The sequence below is a fragment of the Ostrea edulis genome, chromosome 9 (genome assembly GCF_947568905.1).
Source record: "Ostrea edulis chromosome 9, xbOstEdul1.1, whole genome shotgun sequence".
Classification (NCBI taxonomy): Eukaryota; Metazoa; Mollusca; class Bivalvia; order Ostreida; family Ostreidae; genus Ostrea; species Ostrea edulis.
Genome location: NC_079172.1, coordinates 38,733,282 through 38,760,478, shown reverse-complemented (window position 1 = coordinate 38,760,478; position 27,197 = coordinate 38,733,282). Strand labels below are relative to the sequence as shown.

The 27,197-nt window shown below is 37.5% G+C and overlaps 2 protein-coding genes across 2 annotated transcripts; one reads left to right on the top strand and one right to left on the bottom strand.

Annotated features, from left to right (window-relative positions):
- Positions 1-5,409: 5,409 nt before the first annotated feature.
- LOC125660360 (uncharacterized protein K02A2.6-like) lies at positions 5,410-8,973 on the bottom strand. The gene has a single exon (XM_048892164.2). It carries the CDS (start codon positions 8,971-8,973, stop codon positions 5,410-5,412), a length of 3,564 nt encoding a protein of 1,187 aa, XP_048748121.2.
- Positions 8,974-13,890: 4,917 nt separating this feature from the next.
- Positions 13,891-26,410, top strand: LOC125658404 (uncharacterized). The gene is made up of 8 exons (XM_056150731.1): positions 13,891-14,644; positions 19,925-19,966; positions 21,108-21,155; positions 22,752-23,782; positions 23,867-24,259; positions 24,368-24,779; positions 24,861-25,031; positions 25,308-26,410. The coding sequence occupies exons 1-8, from the start codon at positions 14,029-14,031 to the stop codon at positions 26,408-26,410; spliced, it is 3,816 nt and encodes a 1,271-aa protein (XP_056006706.1). The 5' UTR covers positions 13,891-14,028.
- The last annotated feature ends 787 nt before the right edge of the window (positions 26,411-27,197 follow it).

The window sequence follows — 27,197 nt, the reverse complement described above, 5'->3', positions numbered from 1 at the left end:
GTATTTTTTATAGGAGTATGAGAATGATCCATGTTCGTTATCTTCACCTTTCAATGAGAAGAAATAAAATCTCAAATGTAAAACCATTAAAATTAACAACCAAGTTTGGATTTAACACTTTATTTTTTTAGGAAATCATTGTATTACAAAACAATAGACATCAAACAATTTTAATGTTACCAAACAAATGAAATAAAATAATGCTAATGTTACCCAACTAATGATACCCAACAATTTTGATTTTACTGAAGACAAGCGACCTAGATACTGAAAATCACATGCTATCCTGGTATAAATACACATATTGCAATTCCTGACTGATCACTGTATCACTGTCATATTATTTATGTAATTGTATGAGTTTTGTGTGAGTTTGTGGGGCCTTGCATTTGCGTTGATTTTGGGACCAGTCGCGTTAACAGCAAACTAGCTCAGTGGTAGAATGTTCCCTTCGTAACCTCGTCAAACCTAAGACGTCAAAATAGGTAGTGATTGCTCCTTGGTCAAACATACAGCATTAAGAAGTGATAATCACGGGATTTCCCGATATGATCTTAAAACGGATGTCCCGTATCGCGAAAGGCATTGATACAATAAAGAACCCTCAATGGCCCTGAGCGCTGAGCATGGGTCTAAATTTGCTGTACTTCACTTACAGCTGGTGACGTATCAATATTAGTAAGGGACGGAACGTAAAACAATTGATCAATCAAAGTGATTAATTTGAATTCATGGATATACCTAAAGCAAATATTACAAACTTACTCACAAAATTAGAGATTTCAATAGTTGATGTCCGTATCCTTAAGACATTAATATATTCGTCCAGGCGAATTCTAATTTATCCCACCCCTTTAAATCCCAAATCCACCATCAAATGCCTTCCAAAATTAAATATCTTATTATTGGGAAACTCGTCCAATGCTGGAGACTTAACTTGGAGATTAACCGTTTAACTTAGAATAGAAATAGATATCGAGTGCTGTTTAGCAAATGTATTCTATTACTCCGTTTATCTGATCAAGATGTAGGGATCACGGCGGATGTGACCCGTCAACAAGCGATGCTTACTCCACCTAGGTACCAGATCCTGCCTCTGGTGTGTCCGGAGGTTCCTGTTTGCCCAACTTTAATTGTGTATTCCTTATGTGATAGTGTCATCTGATGTTGATTTTATATTTATTTACATTTTCTTTCAGATGTCAGTAACTTTCAATGAAAGGTGAAGATAACGAACAGCGATCAATCTCATAACTCCTTTAAGCAATACAAAATAGATAGCTGGGCAAACACAGACCCCTGGACACACTAGAGGTGGGATCAGGTGCCTAGGAGGAGTAAGCATCCCTTGTCGACCGGTCACACCCGCCGTGAGCCCTATATCCTGATGAGGTAAATGGAATTATCCGTAGTCAAAATCAGTGTGCCTAACAATTGGTATGAAGCACGTCAGACAGCATTTAACCCAATGTGTATCTATTTTTTTTAAATTACATTTTAAATTATGATTAAGCAGTGAGATAAACATATCAAACCAATTATGATTTGGTCATAGTCTAGCAAAAACATAAACTTTAACTCTTGATTAATTAAAGAATCCTAAAAGTTCATTGCTTAGGTTTTCTCCTTTGTCTCTGAGTAGAATTTTACATTGAGTTCTACAATTGTTAAACAGTTCTGGCCGTGGTGAAAGAGCATTATGTTGTAGGATTTAAAGAATCACTGACAATCATGAACACATATCCATAGAAATATTTTGGGAAAAGATTCACCCTATAGTTGAATCAAAAGTCTATAGAAGTAGATGCCAGAATACATCACTAGATATTACCTTCTTCTAATCTTGTAATTCCCCTCTACCCCTTATAAGATTGATCGCTATAAGTTATCTTAAGCTTTTCTTAGATCTAACTTCCAGTCTTCATTTCCAAAAATTAACTCCAAACATGAGCACTGATTTACACAACGTTGTGTCCCTTTATATATATATATATATATATATATATATATATATATATACCTACTTTCCGCCTATCAGTACTCTCAGTGCTTTGATTTCCTTGTAGATACCTACTATGTTCATTGTTTAAGTTTCTACCAGCTAGGCCCTTTAAGTAAATGTACATTAGTTGAAGTGGCTATTCCCAGACAGACCGTATCTACAATCTATTCATTTACTTTATTTAAAATTTATTTGAATAGGGTCGACTTCATTTAAAACAAAATATTTTCGACAATTGACGTCTGAAAACCTTACTCTGAGAGGCGTAGATAATGATGTCTAAAGGCTTAGTGATAGCAAAGGATACGGATACGTACAGAAGATAGCTCGTATTCATGTTGGTCGCATCCCTCAAATAACGAGTGTTGGCGAGTATAATCTGAAAGATGGCGAGAGGAAGTTCTTGAAGGAAAAAAGATATCCCTAACAATATGGTAACTTTCAGTAAGCGTAAATAGTTGACGGCCCCTGTCCCTTTAGTTCCATGCATTAGTGCATTCATTGTCTTGATATGCTTTTTCATGACAAATATTAAAACAATAACATTGATAAATTGCACCATAATAGGTAGAACTGTAAAATACACTATCCAAATTGCAGTGGTGATCGGAGTTAATGATTCAAACAGGTTCGTCCAAAACAAATTCTCTGAATCACCATCCACTACTGTGAGACATCCATCGATAACTTTCAGATTGTGGTTGATTTTGAATTCCTGAACTGTTCGCATGGATCGGATGGGAACAACAAAAGGGTAATAAAACAGAGAACAGCATGCACAAAGGTGAACAAATACACATACTATTGTAAAAAGTTTCATTCTTGAAGTGAAAAGTCTATACTTGATAGGAACAACAAATAAAAGCATGTTTCTCGTAGTTAAAAGACATCTGAAGAATAAAGATGTGCCATGGATCGTCTTTAGAACAGCAAAACTATAAACTAGTGGTCTACAAATTTTGTACTCCAGAAATCCATAGTTCATATCTGTTAGATACAAATATCCATCCCGGATTCCGGTAAGGAGTGAAAACAACACATCTGTAATCATTATTACGATCAGGATTCTTTGACTGGCCCCGAATAACCTTCCTTTCTTGAACACGACAATGATTAATATCGTCAAACAAAGGGGCACAATCCATATGACTGGTGTAACATAAGTCATAAAAAACATCCCATACTCTCCGTAAATGTCCGAAAATTTGAAAGCAGTTTTTGTATTGAAGAGATCATCGAGGAAACTAGCATAAATGTCATTAAGTTTTTGAGTAAAATTTTTCGTTACATCCGTCATATTTACTAATAGGGGCAAACTAAATAATATGCATATTGCTGTTGTCAAAATCCAAGAAATGAATAACTATCACAATTTGATGTCCTTGGTATCGCTAAACGTATTGAGAACCGTACACAGTCACAGAACGATCGCTTGTGGCGGCAGAATAAGATTTCCTTGCAGATAAACCGAAAGAGCTGCAGTGAAACATGATAATGTATGCTATCAAAGTCACACATTCAACACATCTGTGAAAGTTATTTTTGACAGAAAATATAACCACCATATGATTATCCAAGAATATTATCAAGATATAGGGCTCACAGCAGTGTGACTGGTCAAGAGGGGATGCTTACTCCTCCTAGGCACCCGTTGGCATGTTCATGAAGCTATCTTAAGACTAAGTGTCTCAGACTGATCGTGTGACAAAAGCCGTCTTAACTTATGATACATTTTAAGAATTGTTTTCACTTTCAGACATTCATTTTCGCTAGCCAAGGGATTTGGTCCACTCCCACGATAGTGAAAGCTGTCTTATTCTACTCAAGAGCAAATATGATGTCTGATTCCGTTTGTTGTTCCCAGTAGCCCGTGTTTGTAACCTTCCGGTTATGTCAGAGGGGTAGTTAGTGTGCAAGATCGGCTCGCAAGAAAAAAGTTGTCTAAATCTACAATAATATTTCGTCTCGCTTAGTACCCAAATTTCCTTTGGATCATCAAAATCGATTTTCAAAACCAACAATGTGAAATGAATCGTGTGAAACTTGACGAGTTTAAAAGATATTCTACAATTTGTTCTGCTGCGTTATGTGACATGTGACCAGTATTCATTCATGGCGGGGGCCTCCGTGACCGAGTGGTTAGAGCATCGAGCTCAACATCACACGGCCTCTCACCTCTGTCGCCGCGGGTTCGAATCCCGCTCGCGTCGGTAAGTGAGAAAGTTTCCCAATTTACTTTCGGAAGGTCGATGGTCTATTCCCAGGTACATTTTATCTGGGTTCTCTCTTCCACCAATAAAAACTTGGCGCCACCGGATGACTGAAAAATTGTTGGGTGTGGCGGAAAACATCAATCAATCATTCATGGCGGAGCTTATCCATTGGCGGTATTTAAGTTACTAGTGTTTCGAACAGTGTGATATTGTAACTTTTTGTAGTATCATATGTAAATTCCTGACCATGACAGAGGCGACAGTTTCAGATTGATTGATTGATTGGGGTTTTAGGCCGTTTTGACAATATTTCAGCCATTTTACGGCGGTTAACAAATTCAATTATGTTTGATTGTGAGTGTTTGAGTTTCCCTGACGGCCCCCAGTGAGCCTACTCTTTTTCGAACATCAGGGAAACGATGTTTTGCGTGCCAAGGGGTTTTGATCCTTGACACGGGACACCCTTTAACGTCCCATCCGACGGACATAGGGCAGTTTCAGAGATTTTATCTGAAAGTCATTAACTTATTTACCGGTATAGTAATGCTGAAGGTAATCTTAAAAGTACTTGGGCCAAAGAAGTTTCGCTCGAGACAATTCATGAACTGCTTGTGCGAATTGATATCAGACTTACAAATATAGAATCAAACAATGTATCATTTGAAAAACGATTAAGTGTGATTGAAGACAAAATGTCTTGTTTAAACAAAGTCACCGAAAATGTGACAAACTTAGAAACTAAAGTGAATGATTGTGAGAGAGAGATGCACCAAATGCAACAAACTGTGCAAGAAGTCAAAAACAGTGCCAGATTGATAAGCGAAATGTTTGATGATGTGTCGTTAAGAGCTAAGAAAGATTTGGACGCCGTCATAAAGAAACATGAAGAAATTGAGGACTCGGTGATTGACTTGAAAAGCAGATCCATGCGAGATAATTTAATCTTTACTGGCATAGCAGAGGACAGAAACGAAGATTGTGAGGAGGTTAAAAATCTGTGTGTAATAGTGTGCGCAGGGCTCATGCCATGAGCCTTATGGAGGAACAAAAACAACGTGCTCCTAACTGTAATTTTTATTAATGACGACATGTGTGGGTCCACACGGGGTCCCGGATATATACAAAACATGTAAGAGCGATAACTCTAAGTATGTACAATCACAAGTCAAATGTTACATCTCCCTCTTTTTGAAATTACATAGAAACAATTGTCTTTGGTTTGACAGCACGTCCAGAGCGTGTGATGTAGCAACCTTGACTAGAGTCATTTTTTGATTTAAGGGGACTGTTAATGTCAGACTTTTCAACCTCTAAATTTTCATGATCGTGATTGTTTGTGACCATGGGACTAGAATTTTGATTGTCCAAAACATTGGGAAAAGACTCAAACATAGATACCTGGCTCAAGTCTGGTTCATTTGTCTTAAGCAAATGACGACGATTTCTCGTGTATTGCGCGCCATCAGCAGTGCGGACAGTGTATGACCTAGTGTTGTGCTTGTCAACAACAACTGCTGGTTTCCAAGATTTATTCTCGCCTTGGATTCTCACCGTTTCATTAAGAACCAGTGGTTTCAAAGGTTTTGCTTTTACATCATAGTGATTTTTCTGTTCTAGACGAGATGACCTCATTAGACTCTTGATCTTTGGCAAATTTGGGGTTTCTGGGACCAGTTGAACAGGTAAACAAGGAATAACAGATCTGAGTTTTTTACTCATTAAGACTTGGGAAGGGGAACAACCAGTATCTGACAACGGGGTTGTGCGATATTCTAAAACTGCTAATAGAGGGTCGGTACCACTCTTTCGCGTTTTCTTAAGGAGTCGCTTGACCGTTTGCACAGTTCGCTCGGCGAGACCGTTAGACTGTGGGTACCTAGGACTTGATGTTATGTGATCAAAGTTCCACTTCTTACTGAAGTCTTCAAATTCGTACGATGAGTATTGTGGACCATTGTCCGATACGACCTTTTCCGGGATACCGAATCGTGCAAATATGGATTTTAGCTCATTGATAATCATGCTGCTGCTCGTGCTTCGAAGTTTCGTGTACTCAAAATATCTACTCAAATAATCAACTACCACGAGGTAGTCCTGACCTTCAAACGCGAACAAATCGGTTGCCACTATTTGCCAGGGATAATCAGGTATTTCATGACTGATTAAAGGTTCTTTTTGGTTTGACCTTCGAGACTCTAAGCATATCTTGCAGCTAGAAACAAGGTTCTGTATGTCACTTGACATTTTCGGCCAGAACATAATATCCCTTGCGCGGCTTAGACATTTATCGATGCCCATGTGGCCTGCATGGATTTTTTCGAGCATTTCAGTTCTGAGTGATTTCGGCATAACGATTTTGTTCCCTTTCAGAATCAATCCCGAAACGAACGACAACTCGTCGCGATGGTTCCAATACTCAACAACACAAGGAGAACATTCCTTTCGCGATTCAGGCCAACCATTCAGAATTATCTCAGCTAATGTAGAAAGTTGCTCGTCACGACATGTAGCGGATCTTATCGCCTCTAATTTTCGTTCACTAATCGGTAGTGAAGATAAGACTGAATGTACCTGAAGGTCTAATCCTTCCGAAATATGTGGATAAGTATCCGGAAGAAACTTACGGGACAAAGTGTCAGCCACGGGTATGCTCTTTCCGGGCAAATGGTACAAGTCTATATCATATCTTTGAAGTTGCAATAGCATGCGCTGAAGCCTAGGAGGAGCCGCGCTGATCGGCTTCTTTACTATGCTTACAAGTGGTTTGTGATCGGTTTCGACTCGTACGGAGTGTCCGTAAACGTATTGGTGAAAATGTTTACAACCAAATAAGATGGCCAACATTTCCTTCTCAATTTGAGCGTAGTTCACTTCTGCGGAAGTGAGTGACTTCGACGCGAATGCTATCGGTCTCTTATCTTGCATTAATGTAGCCCCTAAACCAAATTTAGAAGCGTCAACTTGCAAAGTGACTTCCTTGCCAGGGTCATAGTATGCGAGTACTCGTCCTGGGCATTGAGTGATGACCTTTTTGACCTCATTGAATGCTCTTTCCTGGGGGTGGTCCCAAGAGAACTGCACATCTTTGTTCAACAGTTTTCGCATCGGACTGGTGATTTCCGAGAGGTTCGGCGCAAACTTTGCGAGATAATTGACCATCCCGAGTATTGTTTCAAGTTCATCCTTGTTTTGCGGGGGTTTCATGTTACTGACGGCATTGACCTTTAACGGATCAGGCTTAAGACCTTGCGACAATATGACGTGTCCAAAATAGAACAGTTCTGTGACCCCGACCTCTAGTTTATCCTCGTTAAATCGGATGCCCTTGTCGCGTGCTCTTGCGAGAACGGATCGAAGGTTCTGATCGTGTTCTGCCCTAGAACTACCAAATACCAAGATGTCATCGACTATGGCTACGACACCGCTCAGACCTTCAAAGCACTCATCGATTTTCCTTTGGAACTCATCTTGCGATGATTTAAGTCCAAATGGGAGACGGTGAAACCGGTAACGACCGAAAGGGGTGTTGAACGTTGTGAGGAAGGATGACTCCTCGTCCAACTTGAGAGCCCAGTAGCCAGACCGTGCATCTAGCTTAGTGAAAAATTTGGCTCCAGAGAGCTGCGGCAGGATATCGTCTAGGGTATGCATTGGGTAATGTGGACGCAAAATAGCCTTGTTCAAGTCTTGCGGATCAAGACAGATGCGTAACTTTCCGGAGCGCTTCTCGACTACCACAAGTGAGTTTACCCATTTCGTTGGTTCGGTGACCTTTGCAATTATAGATGCCTGCTCCATGCGTTCGAGCTCGGATTTCAATTTGTCGCGGATCGTGAATGGTACACGTCGTGGGGGGTGGACTACCGGTACGGTGTTCTGATCAATGTGGATCTTGATTTCCCCTGGAAACAGTCCAATTCCTGAAAAAACATCTGAGTAATGTTTCAAAATTACTTCATTGTCTAATGAGCTAAATTGAGAGTGACCATCAGGTTCATGTTTGTGAACGCTTTTATCTGGACAGTGGACCTTGACATCACTGTCTGGGACTACTGTTTCAACAGAGTAGACTAATTTGATCAATTCAAAACTAAGACATGACTGAAGACCTAAAATAGGGGGTCCTTCTGTATCGACAACATAGAACTCGAGGTTCTGTGACCTTTGACCTACTGTGCACGACAGACGACAAACACCTAATGTGCGTAGTTGACCACCATCATAAGCTGACAGTTTACGCTGGGGACTACAAAGGATGTCAAGTGATTCTAGCTTATTGTAGACCTTTTCAGGCAATATATTTGCTTGAGAACAAGTATCAAGTTTGAAATCTACAGGGAAGGATTTTGGACCGATATTTACCTTGGCAAAAGCCTGTTGATTTTTTACATGATCATAATTTGACTCTATACTATCAATGTAGAAATCAGATTCAGTGTCAGACTCGGGGCATGCTGTAACTTCATGAACAGACTTTGATTTGTGCACAGAGCGACACACTTTGGAGAAGTGATTCCACTTGTTACAGTTATCACATCGTTTCCCCTTTGCTGGACAGACGTCAGCTTTTTTGTGAGTGTATCCACAGTTGCCACATGTAGAAGATCCTGAATTCTTCTGTTGGTTCTGCTGTTTGGATGAACGTCGATGATTGGAGTTACGGTTCTTGTATTTCGCATCACTTGGTTCCGAATTCGATCTGCTTCCTGTGCGAGACGGTTTGGACACTGCATGCACTTCGGCATTATGCGGCGACATCAAGCGTAATTACTCTTGGGAGTATTCGTAACTCTGGCTAATTTCAATAGCTTTAACAAGTGTCAGTTTTTCTCCCTCATTTATGAGTCTCTCTCTCACCTTCGTAGATGACGTACCAAACACAATGCGGTCACGCACCATCTCATCAGGGTCTCCGTAATTACAGTCTTGTACATGTAGTTTCAGACGTGTAACAAATTGTTCAGTAGTGTCACTGTTTTGAAGAATGTTATTGAATTTGTACCTCGCAAAAACAGGGTTCAATTTGGGCTGGACATACGACTTGAATTTGTTAAAGTACACATTCAAAGTTTTTGCCTGCTCGGCTGAAAGTTCCGGCCAAGTGTTAAATACATCTCTGCCCTTGTCACCAACCCATAATAAGAGATACTTGCATTTTATTTCCTCGTCCTTGTCCTTTAAAGGCCCGTCGAAAATAAGTTGCACATGTTGTTGAAATTTCTTCCACGCTTCTGGGAGATTGGTGCTATCCCAGTCCATTTTGGGCGTCGGAATGCCGGTCAAATCCATTTTGAAGTGTTGACAGGATTCTCTCTGTAAATCTGGTTTACTTCTGACACCATGTAATAGTGTGCGCAGGGCTCATGCCATGAGCCTTATGGAGGAACAAAAACAACGTGCTCCTAACTGTAATTTTTATTAATGACGACATGTGTGGGTCCACACGGGGTCCCGGATATATACAAAACATGTAAGAGCGATAACTCTAAGTATGTACAATCACAAGTCAAATGTTACACTGTGCATGTTTATTTTAAAGATATACAAATTAGTCTGTTCTCCTTAACACACAACATCAAATTTTTGTACATATTCATGTCTATATTTTACTATGTTTATTTGTTTACCTACATACATACTTGTTTTGATACATGTCTGTATTGTACCACATGTACCATTTCCATTGTGGTTTGAGCGAATAAAATGAATGAATGAATGTCCTACTTTCAATATTGTATTCTTTATATGATTGCTGGGCTTGATCACTGTTCGTTATCTTCACTCTTTCGTAATACATACATTAATAAAGTTTACATTTGATTATCTACGTGGTTTTGTTTCGCATTGTAACATAATTTTATTCTTCACAATCAGAATTTAGATCCATGAGAATACCATTAGTATGACTAAACAGTAATTGTTTAAAACACAGTTTTACTTAATGAAAAGCTGACAGTAGCGAACAGAGATCAATGTCATAAACACCCTTTGTGAGTCCTCTACCTTGATCGGGTAAACGGAGAAATCCGTCGTCAAAATCAGCATGTATAGAAAGGTCTTACAACTTGTATGAAACATGCCAGACAACATTCAACACAATGCAGAAAACATCAATATCATCGGCGTCCAATCTAGTGGTGATTTCTTAGAACGTGCATGCGGCAATGAAAACGTATCATTATTGATTCTGTAGAATGTAAAACTTATACGGTACCAATTTTGATGCACCAGACCCGTAGGAAAGTTCTGAATAAAAAAATTTAATATTTGAATATCAATTATAGGTCTTATTTGCTTATATTAATAAGATGTTTTTTGATGTACAGATTTCTGGTCGTTTCGGCCTTTTTTCAGTTCGGCCCCAAGTTTTTTCGGCCGTTAGTAGTTTCGGCCTTATGTCGTTTCGGCCTCACTTTTAATTACCTTTGTAATACCAATAAATGAAGTCTTTTTTCTCATCTTACTATATCAAAATTGATATTTCTTTGTTGTGTAAACTGTTATATATGTCTATGGTGTAAACAAGGAAGTCCACACCATCAAAGAAAATGATATGCCAATTGCAGATTACATAAGCTTGTATTTTAAAAGCAAAAATGCTAAAACAAATATAATATATATTTGTTATGAACATAGCACATTATGATGCTGATTAAATTATAAACCGGTACCATATGATGCAGTTATTTTTAAGGCACAAATATTTTAATGTCTCTCTCTCTCTCTCTCTCTCTCTCTCTCTCTCTCTCTCAAGATTCTTTTTAAGCCAAAACTTAACTTGGTAGTTTGCATTTTATTTGTTTCATATCATCATCGCAAACCACGGCTCATTGTTTCATTCTATTTCACAAACGTTTGTGAAATAGAATATAAAACAATAACCCGTGGTTTGCGACGATGGTTTCATATACAATATCGATCATTAACATTTTTCTAATTTCTATATTGAATCATTTTTAATTTAGATGCATTAAAATAATGAAGGCACTACTGAATCTAAAACATCGCGAGCCGCGTGCGCGCCGCGCGCGCGCGAGAGAGAGAGAGAGAGGGGCAGTTTCAAAAAGGTGTAAAGTGAGGACAAATTTCAACCAATGAGCAGAAGTTGTGAGGACAGAATTGCACCATGAGAACCAAAAAAAAAAAAAAAAAAAAAATGTTCTCACAATTACGTCCTCATAATTGTGACCTACAGCATGTGAAAGATGTAGATACAAAATATTAGCTTAGTGAGGACAAGTGGTGTGAGGACATGTCCTTACTAATATTCTCTCTCAATTTTTTTTTTATAATTCGAAAGAGAGTATTAGATAAACTTTTATAGCTATACCTAACATAGTACTTTTTTGCCTTTGGAATAATATATGTGTGTATTATCTTCTACACATTGTGAGGACGTCCTCACTTAATAGGTTTGGTCGGCTAGAAAGGAGAGAGAGAGAGAGAGAGAGAGAGAGAGAGAGAGAGAGAGAGAGAGAGAAAGAATTGAATATTTTAAACCCTTACAAATAGTAGTACAAAATTCCACAGCAAATGTTGGGTATCGTATGTCCTTGAATTGAAAATTGGCGCACAGCTAATTGTGTGGTCAATAACTAATTTACAAAACCGAAGAATTGGAGATACACTGTACATGTACAACAGTTTTGCAACACATTTCCAAGCTTTATTAGGTAGTGCAGATTCTAAATTGTTAAAGTCATGGTCCCCGGGGGTCGGATGGGGCCACAATAGGGGATCAAAGTTTTACATACAAATATATAGGAAACATCTTTAAAAATCTTCTTCCCAAGAACCACTGAGCCAGAAAAGCTGAGATTTATATGAAAGGTTCCTGATATAGTGCAGATTCTAAATTGTTAAAATCATGGCCCCCGGGGGTCAGATGGGGCCACAATAGGGGATCAAAGTTTTACATACAAATATATAGGAAAAATCTTTAAAAATCTTCTTCTCTAGAACCACTGAGCCAGAAAAGCTCAGATTCATATGAGAGCTTCCTGATATAGTGCAGATTTTAAATTGTTAAAATCCTGGCCCCCGGGGATCGGATGGGGCCACAATAGGGGATCAAAATTTTATATACAAATATATAGGAAACATCTTTAAAAATCTTCTTCTCAAGAACCACTGTTCCAGAAAAGCTTAGATTTATATGAAAGCTTCCTGATATAGTACAGATTCTAAATTGTTAAAATCCTGGCCACTGGGGGTCGGATGGGGCCACAATAGGGGATCAAAGTTTTACATACAAATATATAGGAAAAATCTTTAAAAATCTTCTTCTCAAGAACCACTGTGCCAGAAAAGCTGAGATTTTTATGAAAGCTTCCTGATATAGTACAGATTCTAAATTGTTAAAATCCTGGCCCCCGGGGGTCGGATGGGGCCACAATAGGGGATCAAAGTTTTACATACAAATATATAGGAAAAATATTTAAAAATCTTCTTCTCAAGAACCACTGTGCCAGAAAAGCTGATATTTACATGAAAGCTTTCTGACTTAGTGCAGACACAAGTTTGTTCAAATCATGGCCCCTGGGGATTGGATGGGGCTACAAGGGATGATCAAAGTTTTACATACAAATATATAGGGACATTCTTTAAGAATCTTCTTCTCAAGAACCACTGAGCCAGAAAAGCTGATATTCACATGAACAGCTTCCTAACATAGAGGAGAGTTAAGTTTGTTCAAATAATGGCCCCCTGTTGTAGGATGGGGCCACAATAGGGGATCAAAGTTTTACATACAAATACATAGAAATTTAAAAAAAAATAAAAATCTTCTTCTCAAGAACCACTGAGCCAGAAAAGCTGATATTTACATGAAAGCTTTCTGATATAGTGCAAATTCAAGTTTGTTCAAATCATGGCCCCTGGGGGTAGGATGGGGCCACAAGGGGGGATCAAAGTTTTACATACAAATATATAGGAAAAATCTTCAAACATCTTCTTCTCGTGAACCATTGGGCCAAAGAAGTTCACATTTACATGAAAGCTTTCTGACATAGTGTAGATTCAAGTTTGCAAAAACTATGGCCTCCAGGGGTAGGTTGGGGCCATAATAAGGACTACGGTTTTACATGCAAATATATATAGAAAGTCTTCTGATATGGACCAAGGTGACTCAGGTGAGTGATGTGGCCCATTGACCTCTTGTTTTAAATTTCTTCTTCCGAAGGTATGGGCTCAAATCTATATGGCTCCAAACGTAACTGTTCGTGACTTGTCATGATGTTTACTGTGCTGCTGATGAAATAAACCAGAACCGACAGTGTGACGTTATAGATTAAATTACAATGGCTGCTATCTTAGCGGCGGGTAATTTAAAATGTATGATAAATTAATATTAATTTAATCGTTAAGCAAGGATTGTTGTTGTTATTAAAAGGCTGTCATTTACGATATCAGTAAGTAATACTTTATTCATAATAGCAACAATGTGGTTAGGGTTGCCTTTCCCTTTAATTATCAAAGTTAAGACTTAGTGTAAATGTAATTGATATATTGTATCATCAATACGTATCGCATATCATTTCTCTGTGTTGCGATATATTATATCGTATTGAAGTTTTCCAAACGATACCCAGCCTTAGGTAAGCCTTGCTCATTTTATAACGTGCAACAGAATTCCTTCTCAGCTGGCATTTAAACCTGGCTTAAGTGATCTGCGGATCAGCCACTGAGCCATCCTTACCTGATCCAGAGATACGCAACTGGCCATTAAAAGATTGAAATCCAAACTAAAGTTCTGTTAATAATTAGAAATCACACATTACACTAATTTTAATTTCCTTCACAGATTAGAATATAATGGCAAGCTCTGTGTATTCATCAACACCAGAGACAACGAATGCTAACAGAGCTTGCCGTGCTGTACTCGGGCCCTGTACAGATGGACTACGTGACACACTGCGTCACTATGTCATGCCTCTAACATTTCATCGCACCATCAAACTAAAAGAAGATAGGCTTCCTCGACTGACAAAAGATCAGCGTGATCTAATATTACCTCGACATGGAAGTTATACTGGGAACTATGGTGATATGGACATCTCCTTATTGTATATCTTATTGAGGAATATATCTGGCATACCTCCTCACTCCAAGGGCTGGGGCAACGATCCCGACCCCCGTGACTCAAGTCTCTCGGCCAACATCGAGAGAATTCGATTGGTCCGGAATCATTGTGTTCACTCATGTGATCCATCCATGTCCAACTCGGACTTTAACTCCATCTGGTCCACCATTAGATCAGTGATGGTGGATCTGGATGCCTTCCTTGTGAATGGAAACAAATATGAAAAGGAGGTCGATTTCCTGCGTCAAGAGTCGATGGACCCTGAAAATGACCTACATTACGAAGAAGAACTGAGGAAGCAGGTGGAGGAAGATACCAAAACGAGGGAAATGGTGGTCAACCTTGAGAGTAAGTCAAGATTCTGTAATCAGTTATGAATTATCAGAATATCACCGTATCATATCATACTATATTGGTGAGATATATTTGATTTACAGTATTATATAGCATTATGTTATATTTTGGGGGTAATCTGTGTATGTAAAATTTTTGCTGTATAATGATAGAAATGTTTAGTTGTTTGATCCATAAAAGGTAGCCAATTATTAGAGCTGAAACGATTCACCGAAATATCGATACTGTTCAATATAAATGCTCAATTCAATGTTCGATTCATCAGGTTTGACCTGTACTTTAATATTATCCAACATACTAGCTGGCATGAGAGACAAAATAGAGTTCAATAATGTTCAGATTGTTGTTTGCCTTGAGTCTGACAAAAACGATAATGAAATTTATCGGTTTAAACTACAGAATAGTAGTACAGAGTCAACAGGCATCTTACCGTTTGGCAGTTTGGAAACACTTTGCTTTTAAAGTTATGATTGTGAATGTTGGTAATTTTTCTTCAATGTTATTATTGGTTTCTTCTGTAAATTGTATTGTATTGAAAGTATTAAATCGCTGCATAAGCATTGCAATATGTATCATATCGTGAAGGGGGTGTATTGTTTCAGCCCTACCAATTGTATTCTTTATTTCCTTTTTCTGCAGTTGCATTATACCTTTAAGTATATACCTATTATATATTACGATTGTAATTTTGCGGATTTTTCCTATCCACGAATTTCCACTAAAAAATTTATAGACAGGGTTCCACAGAAAATACCCTCATACAGTATTACTCTTTATGACTATGTGATTGAATAATTTATATATGATCACAGAACAGTGCTGTCAATGTGCAAGGTAGGATGAGGGGCCCCATTTTGACCCTCTTTATATATTAAATTTCGAATTTAAAAGTACAGTAATAAGTCCATGCACACAAAGTTAGAGCATACATATAAAAACACTTAGTTTGCCTGCCTCATATATTTGATAAACTCCCACCCCTTCCTTCTATACCCTGTGTATTACAAGCCACAACATTGTTAAAATGTAGACAAGACTGGTACAGACAGACAGGGTGTGACTATTAATTTTCGTTAGATTTTATTTCTTTTTTTTTTTAGCTCACCTGAGCCAAAGGCTCCAGTGAATTTTTATGCCCCCGAGATCGAAGATCGGGGGGCATATTGTTTTTGTCCTGTTTGTCATTCTGTCTGAAACTTTAACCTTGGTAATAACTTTTGAACAATAAATGATAGAGCTTTGATATTTCACATGAGCATTCCTTGTGACAAGACCTTTTCGTGGGTACCAACATTTTTGACCCTGTGACCTTGAAGTTTGACCTACTTTTTGAAAACTTTAACTTTGCTAATAACTTTTGAACAGTAAGTGGTAGAGCTTTGATATTTCACGTGAGTGTTCCTTGTGACAAGACCTTTCCATTGGTACTAAACCTTTTGACCTTGACGTTTGACCTACTTTTGATTTTTTTTTTTACATTGGTCATAACTTCTAAATGGTAAATATTAGAGCTTTCATATTGTACATGAGGATTTCTTGTGACAAGATCTTTCTACTGGTACCAAGATATTTGTCTTTGTGATCTTGGCCATCTTTGGAATTGGCCATTATCGGGGGCATTTGTGTTTCACAAACACATCTTGTTCTGATCGAAATTTATTATTACATGTATGTCCCTCGTCGTTATCGTCTGCATCTTCGTAAACTTTTCACATTTTCATTTTCTTCACCAGATCCACTGGGCCAATTTTAAAGCAAACTTGCCACAAAACATCCTTGGGTGAAGGGAATTCAAGTTTGTTGAAATAAAGGGCCTTGTCCCTTCAAAGGGGAGATTATCATAAAAATAGGGTGTGGTCATACATAAAAATCTTCTGAAGAACCACTGGGCCAGAAGAGCTGAAATTCATATATAATATGAAAGCTTCCTGACATAGTGCAGATTCAATTTTGTTAATAAAACCATTGCTCCGGAGGGTAGGGTGGGGTGACAATAGGGGATCAAAGATTTACATGGAAATATATAGGGACAATCTTTAAAAATCTCCTTCTCAAGAACCACTGGGCCAGAAAAGTTTACATTGACACGGAAGCCTCCTGATATAATGCAGATTCAAGTTTGTTAAAGCCATTGCCCCCGGGGGTATGGTGGGGACACCATAGGGGATCAAAGTTTTACATAGAAAAATATAAGTGGAATATTTAAAAAAAACTTCTTCTCAAGAACAACTGGGGCAGGAAAGTTTATATTTACATATCATATGTGCATGAAAACTTCCTCACATAGTACAGATTCAAATTTGTAAAAATTATTGTCCGCAAGAGTAAGGTTGGGCCACAATATGGCATCAAAGTTTTACATAGAAATATATAAGAAAAATCTTCCATTGGGCCAGAGAAGTTTACATTTACGTAAAGCTTCCACACATAGTGCAGATTGAAGTTTGTAAACATCACGGCCCCCGGTGTAGGGTGGGGCCACAATAGAGGATCAAAGTTTTACATACAAATATATAGTGAAAATGTTTAAAAATCTTCTCAAGAACCACTGGGCCAGAAAATTTTACATTTACATGAAAGCTTTAAAAAAATTCTGACATATAAAACAAACTGTCGAGGAAGCCAGGCAATTGGATGGTAAAGTATATACCTATATGTTTGTATGTATGTTTGTATGTTGTACAGTATATTCTATCAGTTATATGGATTAATTCTTACAATCAAGAAGCGGGGGAGGGAGTGATTGTATTTTTTGTTTTAACGATTGCATTTAATATGAGAAAGTTATAAATATATAGGCCTTTACACATATTAGCCTAAACCCAAATGATGACTCAGCAGCTGTGACTTCACTCGCAGTAAACTTGTTGATCACCATTGTTTTTATTCATGGAGTAACAGTTATGCATCTATGTTTAAATTGTAAAGTGTGCATCCCTGCAAAGATGGAACATTTAGTAGTCACTGCTGGATAAAAGATGAGACGGATTTGTGACCAGTTATTTTGGTCATCTGCTACATAATCATGGAAGCTCGGTAAGAACACAAATCAAAATAGAAAATATAAATATAAGAAATAAAATATCATTTTTGAATGTTATTGGGATATGACATGAAGTTGGTACGTGATCAAATCTACTATAACGCCCTTCGGGCGTTATAGGATTTGATCACGTGACCAACTTCATGCCATATCCCAACAACATTTAAAAATGATATCTTATTTCTTAATTAAATTGTAAATTGTGCATCCCTGCAAAGATGAGACGGATTTGTGACCAGTACCAACACACATCTGGTAAACATCGGTATTACGTCACGAGCACACTATTCTTATTATCACTTATAGTAAATAAATGTAATTTTACAATAAAATTTCTGAAAATGCTAAACCCAAAAGATGGATAGAATATATATAAGCACTAATTTCCAACAACACCCGGTACCTAAAAGTGTCGTATCCACAACATGGATACAAGGTCAAATACAAAAATTTATACAAAGCACTAAAAAGACCAATGACATGAACAACCAGATTGTCATATATATATATATACATGTATATATTTTAAATAATGTTTATTTTAAGAAGCGGTTAAGCCTATAGATCAATTGAAGCCATTTTGTATCACATCTTTTCTTGGCCTCATTATCCCGGCTTAATTTTTTTGTCGTCCAATCAAAGGCCTAGATTTTTCTCTGCAGTAGCTGGGCATACTTACACTGTAAATGTTTGTATGTTGATAAGATGTACAGAATATACTTCTATGTTTGTATGTTGTACAGTATATACTTATATGTTTGTATGTTATACAGTGTATACTTATATGTTTGCATGTTGTACATTGTATACTTATATGATTGTATGTTGTACAGTATATATACTTATATGATTGTATGTTGTACAGTGTATACTTATATGTTTGTATGTTGTACAGTGTATACTTATATGTTTGTATGTTGTACAGTGTATACTTATATGTTTCTGTGTTGTACAGTATATATATACTTATATGTTTGTATGTTGTACAGTATATACTTTTATGTTTGTATGTTGTACAGTGTATACTTATATGTTTGTATGATGTGCAGTGTATACTGATATGCTTGTATGTTGTACAGTATATATACTTATATGATTGTATGTTGTACAGTATATACTTATATGATTGTATGTTGTACAGTATATATACTTATATGCTTGTATGTTGTACAGTATATATACTGATATGCTTGTATGTTGTACAGTATATATACTTTTATGTTTGTATGTTGTACATGATATACTTATTATTATATGTTTGTAAGTTGTACAGTATATACTTATATGTTCAGTGATTTTTTGGGGGCCAAAATGTCACCGATATTCGGCTGTTTCCCCTCACTAAAATTAGCTATTTTTTCCCATTTATATATATATGTTTTTCCCAATTTCAAATCTAGGGAAATTAGGCGATTTAAAAAAAAGGTTACCGTATATTGCTGACAAAGTAAATATGTTTTTTTCTTCAGTTTTATTCCCCAAACCACTGTACATGCAAAAGGTTTTGTAAAGAATATGTAAATCAATAGAGGCATCCATATAAGCAGATATGCAGCGAAGTATATAGTTTCCAGATACACATTAAGCCATATTGTTGACAATTTAGTTTGACCGCCATTATATTTAGGGTCAGGCTATTAAGAGGAAGTGGCCAACAGTATAGGGTTTTACTAAAATCTGAAAAATACAAACAGGAGAGACATTCTGGAAACTTGATTATTTAAATAATATTTACAAGATTATGGGTACAAATGCTGGTGAATTAATAATTTATTATTTTCTGTATGAAATTAGACAATAAGTATTTCTTAGAAAAAGTAAATAATATTATATACAAGGTGTGACTTCCAATACATATTTAATGTTAAATAATGATTTCTTTTGTGATTTTAAATCAGATCTGAAATAAACCTCAAACAAAAAAATTGTTATTTGATTATTTTATGCATCTTTACCATTTCAATTTACTATGAATGATTTTTCCCAATTTGAGGAAAATGTCGCTATTTTTCCCATTTCAAAAGCTGAAAGGTAGTTTGAAAAATGAAAAAAATCACTGATGTTTGTATGTTGATAAGATGTACAATATATAATTTGGAATGAGAAAAGTACTACACTTTATATATTTTTAAAACAGTGAGAATGTTTTAACTTTATAGTGAATTTAGAAAGATCAGTGGCACCCCAGACTACTTGTTTCTTTGTAATTATTTGTCATCATGTCTTTACAGGGAGGATAGAAGACACATCAGAGAGAGTGGAGAAATTGGATGGTACAGTATATAACTTTATGTTTGTTGTTAAACTAAACACTGAATATACACATCATACACTAAAATTAATGGCACCATTATTATCTGATCCAACATATCAAACGTCATGATGTCTGGACTAATTCATTGTAATTAACGATCAACAGCACAACAACCATATCTTCCCCAGTTAACTTTCTGTTAATAATCCATATCTTGTATTTGTGTCAAAGAATTCAATAAGTGAAGAAAAAGTCATTATTTACTCTCAATTCATTCTCTTATTCTTAGCTTTTACGTACATAAAGGTGATTTCAAGGTCACAGAATAGCTTTCAAATTACCGTTGAGCATACCATGAATTTAAAAACTGGAGATCTTAGACAATATCAAAATAAACAAAATATGAACATCAGACAGCCATGCTCATGTTTGTATATAGCTTAAAGCTTCTTAGCAGTACCGAAAGATGTTGGTTGTTTGTTTTTACATCCTGTGAAGATTTTTTCCCTCATATTGAGACATCACTTTGAAGTACCACAAATGTAGACCTATGCTTAGTGCTTACGGCCATAGCAGTGAGGGTTCTTTATCATGCCAGCACATGACACGACATGAAATCTACATTTTATGTTTATATCTAAAAGACCTGTGATTCTCACTTCTAAATGCCGAGCATTTAAGAAGGAGGAATCACTACCTGTGTTTATGCCTTGGGTTTGATGCAGCTATGACACGAGTGGGGCTCGAACTCGGAACCTCCCAGTTACGAAGCGAAAGCTCTACCACTGAGCTACTACCAGTCCAGCACTGAATGAAATATTAATAATTTATGATGAACTACACAATAAATGAACACCTGACAGTCATGTTCATATACATGTGTAACTTTTAAAAAGCTTTAAAGCTGTACAGAATGAAATATGACATTTTTCCTGAGATACAGAAACTGGACATTGACATTGAACCTACTTAAAGAGTAGAAACATATAATGGACAAGTACTGCACTTTATATTTATACAAACACTCATCTGATATAGTACCTATCAATGTACATGTACTATTTCATTTAGATGATTGGTGTTTATTAAAACATGGCATAAATATGTTTGATAGAATATATTGTGATTTAAGAAAATCAGTATGTTTTTTTTTGTTATAGATAAAATGGAGAAGATAACAAAGTCCCCCATCCCCCCAAATGTGAGAGGTATGTCAATAAAAAAGCAATCATTTACACAGAGCAGTTTATTAGGTCTCCTGATTCATTTAGGTGACATATTGCAATTAGTCTGCGGCGGCCGTCGTGCCTTAACAATTGAACATTTTAATTGAAATGCATAGTTTTGTAGAGCAGGAAGGCCTTTACCAAAATAGTGTATTTCATGATCCCCAGGGTAGAGGTTCTGACTCTGGGGCAGGGCCACATTAGGTACATGTGTATAGTGTATTTCATGATCCTCGGGGTAGAAGTTCTGACTCTGGGGCAGGGCCACATTAGGTACATGTGTATTTCATGATCCTCGGGGTAGAGGTTCTGACTCTGGGGCAGGGCCACACTAGGTACCTGTGTATATTCATGTAGAAAATGTTTAAATAATTTCTTTAATGATATTGGTAATAGATTGAAAGTAAATGGATATTTAGAAGGAACAGGTAGCCTTTTACCAAAATTTTAAATTTCATGATCCAGGGTTTGGGGTTTTGGTACCAGGGTGAAGCCAAAATGGTCCGTAATTAAATGTGTGTAACATTTCAACAGATTTAACTAATGTTTGACATTCCAATTCTTTTCAAATTTGGTATGAAGCATCTTTGGGACAGGGGGAGGGGGATGAATTACTCCTGCACCTATGGCCTTAGAAGATTGGCAACAATTGACCATTTTCAAAATATATTCTTTACTACTACACATCAGAAAGAAAACTAAATCCGTAGTCATGTAGGTCAGGAAAATCTAGCTCTACCAAATTTGTAAATTTCAAGATCCCTTGGGTAGAGGCTTTAACTCCAGGACAGAGGCAAACTTGGCGTAAGAGTTTATGTTTAAAACATTTAAAATGGATCTTCTTTAATGCAATTGATACAAAAGGAACAGACACCCCTCTACCAAATTTGTAAATTTCATGATTCTATGGTTAGGGATTTTTCTTTCAGGGTGGGGCCACAATGGTCATGTGTGTGTCAACAATTGAACATTTTAAACTTCTTTTAACTACACTTCCAGTCCTTTCCAAATTTGGTGCAAATTGATTATCTTTTGGAGAAAGAGGACGTAAATTGTAAATTTCAGGACCAGGGCAGCACCGCATGACCCTCAGGACGGGGCAAAATCTTCCAAAAATTTATCAATCTCCAAAATCTTTACAACTGCTTATCTGTAAGAAAAACTAAAAGGGCTATTCGTGTAGAGGAGGAAGGCCTCTACATTGTAAATTTCATGATCCTTTGGGTAGAGGTTCCAACTCCAGTGCAGGGGCCAAACCAGAATTTAGATATTTTCCAATTTTATTCAAATTTGGTATACAGGTGTGCTGAGATATTTCAAACTCAAATGTAATTTGTTGTGATTTGTTATCAAAGGTTTTCTTTTTCACAAATTCTCATATGTGATGTAAAACGACAAAAATAAACAAAAACAAGGATATAGTGTTGAAATACGCGTTTATAACACATTATTAATTAGAATTCATTTTCACTGTGGCCTATTGAATGGTAGTCCTATTATAGTATTTTATGTACTTCATTCTAACACATCTAGTGTACATTAATTATCAAATAAAACATTATCAATATGTAATTTCAGAGCAATACGATGTTGATGTTCAGAAATGGAGAGAGGAAGACAAGCTTTACTATGAAACCCACAGCTTTCCATCAGTGATGGAGAAAGTCAGGAACCAACCTTACATAACGTTTGTTGGTGTGCCTGGGTCCGGGAAGTCTGCCACGGCTCACCACATCGCCCTCAAGCTCCAGGAGGAAGGTTACGAGGTTGTACCAACCAGAGACGTCAAGAAGATGGAGGACTATGGTGACCCCAGGAATCCGCAGGTTTTTGTTATTGATGATGTGGTGGGTGTCTTTGGCCTCCAGAAAACTAATTTAGATGTATTGACTAATTATGAACAGAAAATAACGCAGCCTTGCATGGTTAAGTCTAGAACTTTGATGACATGTAGAGAGGCTGTGTTCAATGAGACACTACCTTACAAACCATTCCTTACCAAAGAAGAGGCTGTGATTACGTTACACAGTTCTGATCATGCATTAAATGACAAAGACAAAAAACAGATTCTCAAGAAGTATGGTATAAATGTAGATTTAATGTCGCCTGCATTGCTGACATCAACATCTCGCATGTTTCCTCTTCTCTGTAAATTGTTCTCAAAGGAAACAAAATTCAAAGCTCTTGGTTCAAAGTTTTTTTTTAATCCAGTCCCATGTATCATTGATGAACTTGATGATATGCAAAGACATAACAAGCTGAATTATGCAACACTTGTTTTGTGTATGCTAAATGAAAACAGCCTCTCAAAATACATTTTAAGGGATAGAAAAAATGAACATTTCATGAAATTCAATATGAAAAGTGACACTTTGGAAAATTGTGAATTAGAAAGTCATACTAATACATTCAAATTTGTGAAAGCCATGTCAGCAATGGAGGGGACATACATGAAACAGTGTGGTGTACAATACACATTTATACATGACTCCATGTTTGAAATCTGTGCTTATCACTATGGCAAACAGTTTCCTGACCAAATGTTACTGTATATGAGTAGTAGTTATATTGCTAATCATGTCAAACCACAGACAAGTGAATCAGGTATTGTTAACAAAATGAAAGTGAAACATAGTGATTCTCAATCTAGTAAGGGGGGTAAGAGTAGTGATGATAATGATGTAAAAAAGAAGGAGAGCAATGATAAAAACAATGAGAGGGAGGAATCGTCTGATCTGTGTATAAGGTTACATGAGGATCAGTACCCACTGTTAGCAGAGAGATTGTACAGAGATATACAGAACATGAAGTTGTATGATGTTTTCAGGAATCAGGTTTTAAAACAACCCCAGGTGTGTCAGGCTTTTATTGGTGTGTTAGAGACAAAGTCATATACAGAATTAAAATCCGTATTTCTGTCCAGTGACGGAGAGGTAGATAAGATAGCAATTAAAGGACAGCGTGTGGAGAAGGAGGGGAATGAGTGGGAGAGACAGGTGGTGCTGGTGGATCAGAGGAAGAAACAAGATGATAAGGAGGAAAAATTATTGTATGAATACACACACAATGTGAGGGTGATCAGCTGGGTGATTTACTATGGACACTATCAGATAATAGAGTACATAGTACAACAGACAGAACAACACAATGAAATAAGTGAATTATTTAGGATTACATGAAATTCTCCACATCAGTCTAAATCTGGGATAGATACATGTAATAAACGGGAAAGTGAAATCAATAGGCTAGTAAAAGAGTGTAGATTACTTGTATTGAGTTGTTATAGTGGTGATGTACAGACAGTCAGAGTTCTGCTTCCCGTCTGTAAGAAAGCAATCAATGGGATAGGTAAGGTCAGTAAAAGTCTTCTTTGGTATTGTTCACCTCTTACTGCAGCATGTGAGGGAGGGCATTTATGTATAGTGAAGGAGCTGCTGGAGGCTGGTGCTGATGTCAAGCTACAGACTAACAATATACTGAAGAATAATACACCACTGACAACTGCATGTGAGAGAGGACATGTGAGTGTGGTGAAGGAGCTGGTAAAGGCGGCGGCTGATGTCAATCTACAGGGTAATTACAGGAATACACCACTGATAGCTGCATGTAAGAGAGGACATGTGAGTGTGGTGAAGGCGGGGGCTGATGTCAATCTACAGAGTAATTACAGGAATACATCACTGATAGCTGCATGTAAGAGAGGACATGTGAGTGTGGTGAAGGAGCTGGTGAAGGCGGGGGCTGATGTCAATCTACAGGGTAATTACAGGAATACATCACTGATAGCTGCATGTAAGAGAGGACATGTGAGTGTGGTGAAGGAGCTGGTGAAGGCGGGGGCTGATGTCAATCTACAGGGTAATTACAGGAATACACCACTGACAGCTGCATGTAAGAGAGGACATGTGAGTGTGGTGAAGGAGCTGGTGAAGGCGGGGGCTGATGTCAATCTACAGGGTAATTACAGGAATACACCACTGATATCTGCATGTAAGAGAGGACATGTGAGTGTGGTGAAGGAGCTGGTGAAGGCGGGGGCTGATGTCAATCTACAGGGTAATTACAGGAATACACCACTGACAGCTGCATGTAATGGAGGACATGTGAGTGTGGTGAAGGAGCTGGTGAAGGCAGGGGCTGATGTCAATCTACAGACTAACAGTATACTGGAAAAAACACCACTGATAACTGCATGTAAGGGAGGGCATGTGAGTGTGGTGAAGGAGCTGGTGAAGGCGGGGGCTGATGTGAATCTACAGGATAGAGAAGGGAATACACCACTGATAGCTGCATGTGAGGGAGGACATGTGAGTGTGGTGAAGGAGCTGGTGAAGGCGGCGGCTGATGTCAATCTACGGAATAAGTACAGTGATACACCACTGATAGCTGCATGTAAGCAAGGACATGCGAGTGTGGTGGAGGAGCTGGTTAAGTCGGGGGCTGATGTCAATCTGCAGAAGAGAGGGCGGAATAGAGAGGGGGATACACCACTGATAGCTACAGTAAGACAGGGTTCTTTATCAACAGTGAAATATCTAGTGCAACATGGAGCTGACTTGGATACTCAGGTTGTTGATATTAATGTGTCAGCAGTATATACAGCATTAATACTGAACAAACCAGATATAGTGAAATATCTCATACAGGAACAAAACAAAATCACTCCAGGTCAGTTTAATGGAAATGCACACCTATTTAACTGTCTGGTGTACATCAGACACGCTGGAGTTAAAACAGACAGTAGGGATGATGTGGTAGTGACAGACAGATCAGTGTGGTGTATGTATAGATGGGGAGATTTGTGGAGGACAATCTTTAAGGGAGACTGTGATGCACTGAGACGTCTGATGTGTCTGGGTCTGGATGTCAATCAGTCGATACAGTTGTATGATATATTCCACAGTAAGTCTGATGTGAGACCTCTGTTGTATACACTGATTAATGAGGAACATATTTATGTTCTTCATAGAATGGAGAAGGTAAGGATGCTGCTGGGGGCAGGGGTGGACGTCAATGTCAGGGTGAGGTATAGTGAGTATGACTCTGTGTTAGACAGGGTGAGGTATAGAAAGTATCACTCTGTGTTAGACAGGGAGGGTGTGTCTGTTCTAGAGAGGACGAGGCGACTGGTGTCTGAGTGCAGTAAGAGTGAATATTCATTGTACAGAGACAGATTGCCAGAGTACAAGAGATTGATGTGTGAGATAAAGGAACATGTCAGAAGACACTCTGTATAGTCCCTGATAGAATTGTAGAGAGATGTTGTTACTGAGTACAAGAGATAAAGAAACATGTCAGAACACACTCTGTATAGTCCCTGATAGAATTGTAGAGAGATGTTGTTAATGAATACACGAGAGAGATGTGTTAGATAAACAAACATGTCAGAATACACTCTGTGTAGTTCCTGATAGAATTGTAGAGAGATGTTGTTACTGAGTACAAGAGAGTGATGTGTGAGACAAAGAAACATGTCAGAAGACACTCTGTATAGTCCCTGATATATACTCAGTAGATGTACTCAGTATAAAACCCGATCAGATTGGCCTTATAAACTGAAACTTAAAGCCAATAGTGGACCAAAACTTAAGGAGGAATGCTACTATAATGAAACAATTTTCAATGTTGTTGCAATTTTCAATGAGATATATTTGTAAGCTGTAAGTCTACACATTAGCTATATGTGTGTTAGTTCGAACAAATGTCGATGATGGGTCACTGTTATAAATATTTTCTGATTTAGTCAGCTTAATTTCTCAAGAAATGGCCAGCACGGTTAGTATCCATTTATGAAATCATTTTGACCAAAGGTTAACTATGTATAAATTATATACAATAGGTGGTGTGTGTTTTATAGTGGCAAATATATATAGATAAGAACACGGGATAGCCAATGCCAGACCAGGTCAAGAGGTCAATTGTTGGAATACATCAGTAATCTAAAAGTAAAATGTAACAATATGCAACACCCAGGATCTTTATCCCCTGGCAGGCATTTTCACCTGTCAGTTCCAGTGGCTGGTC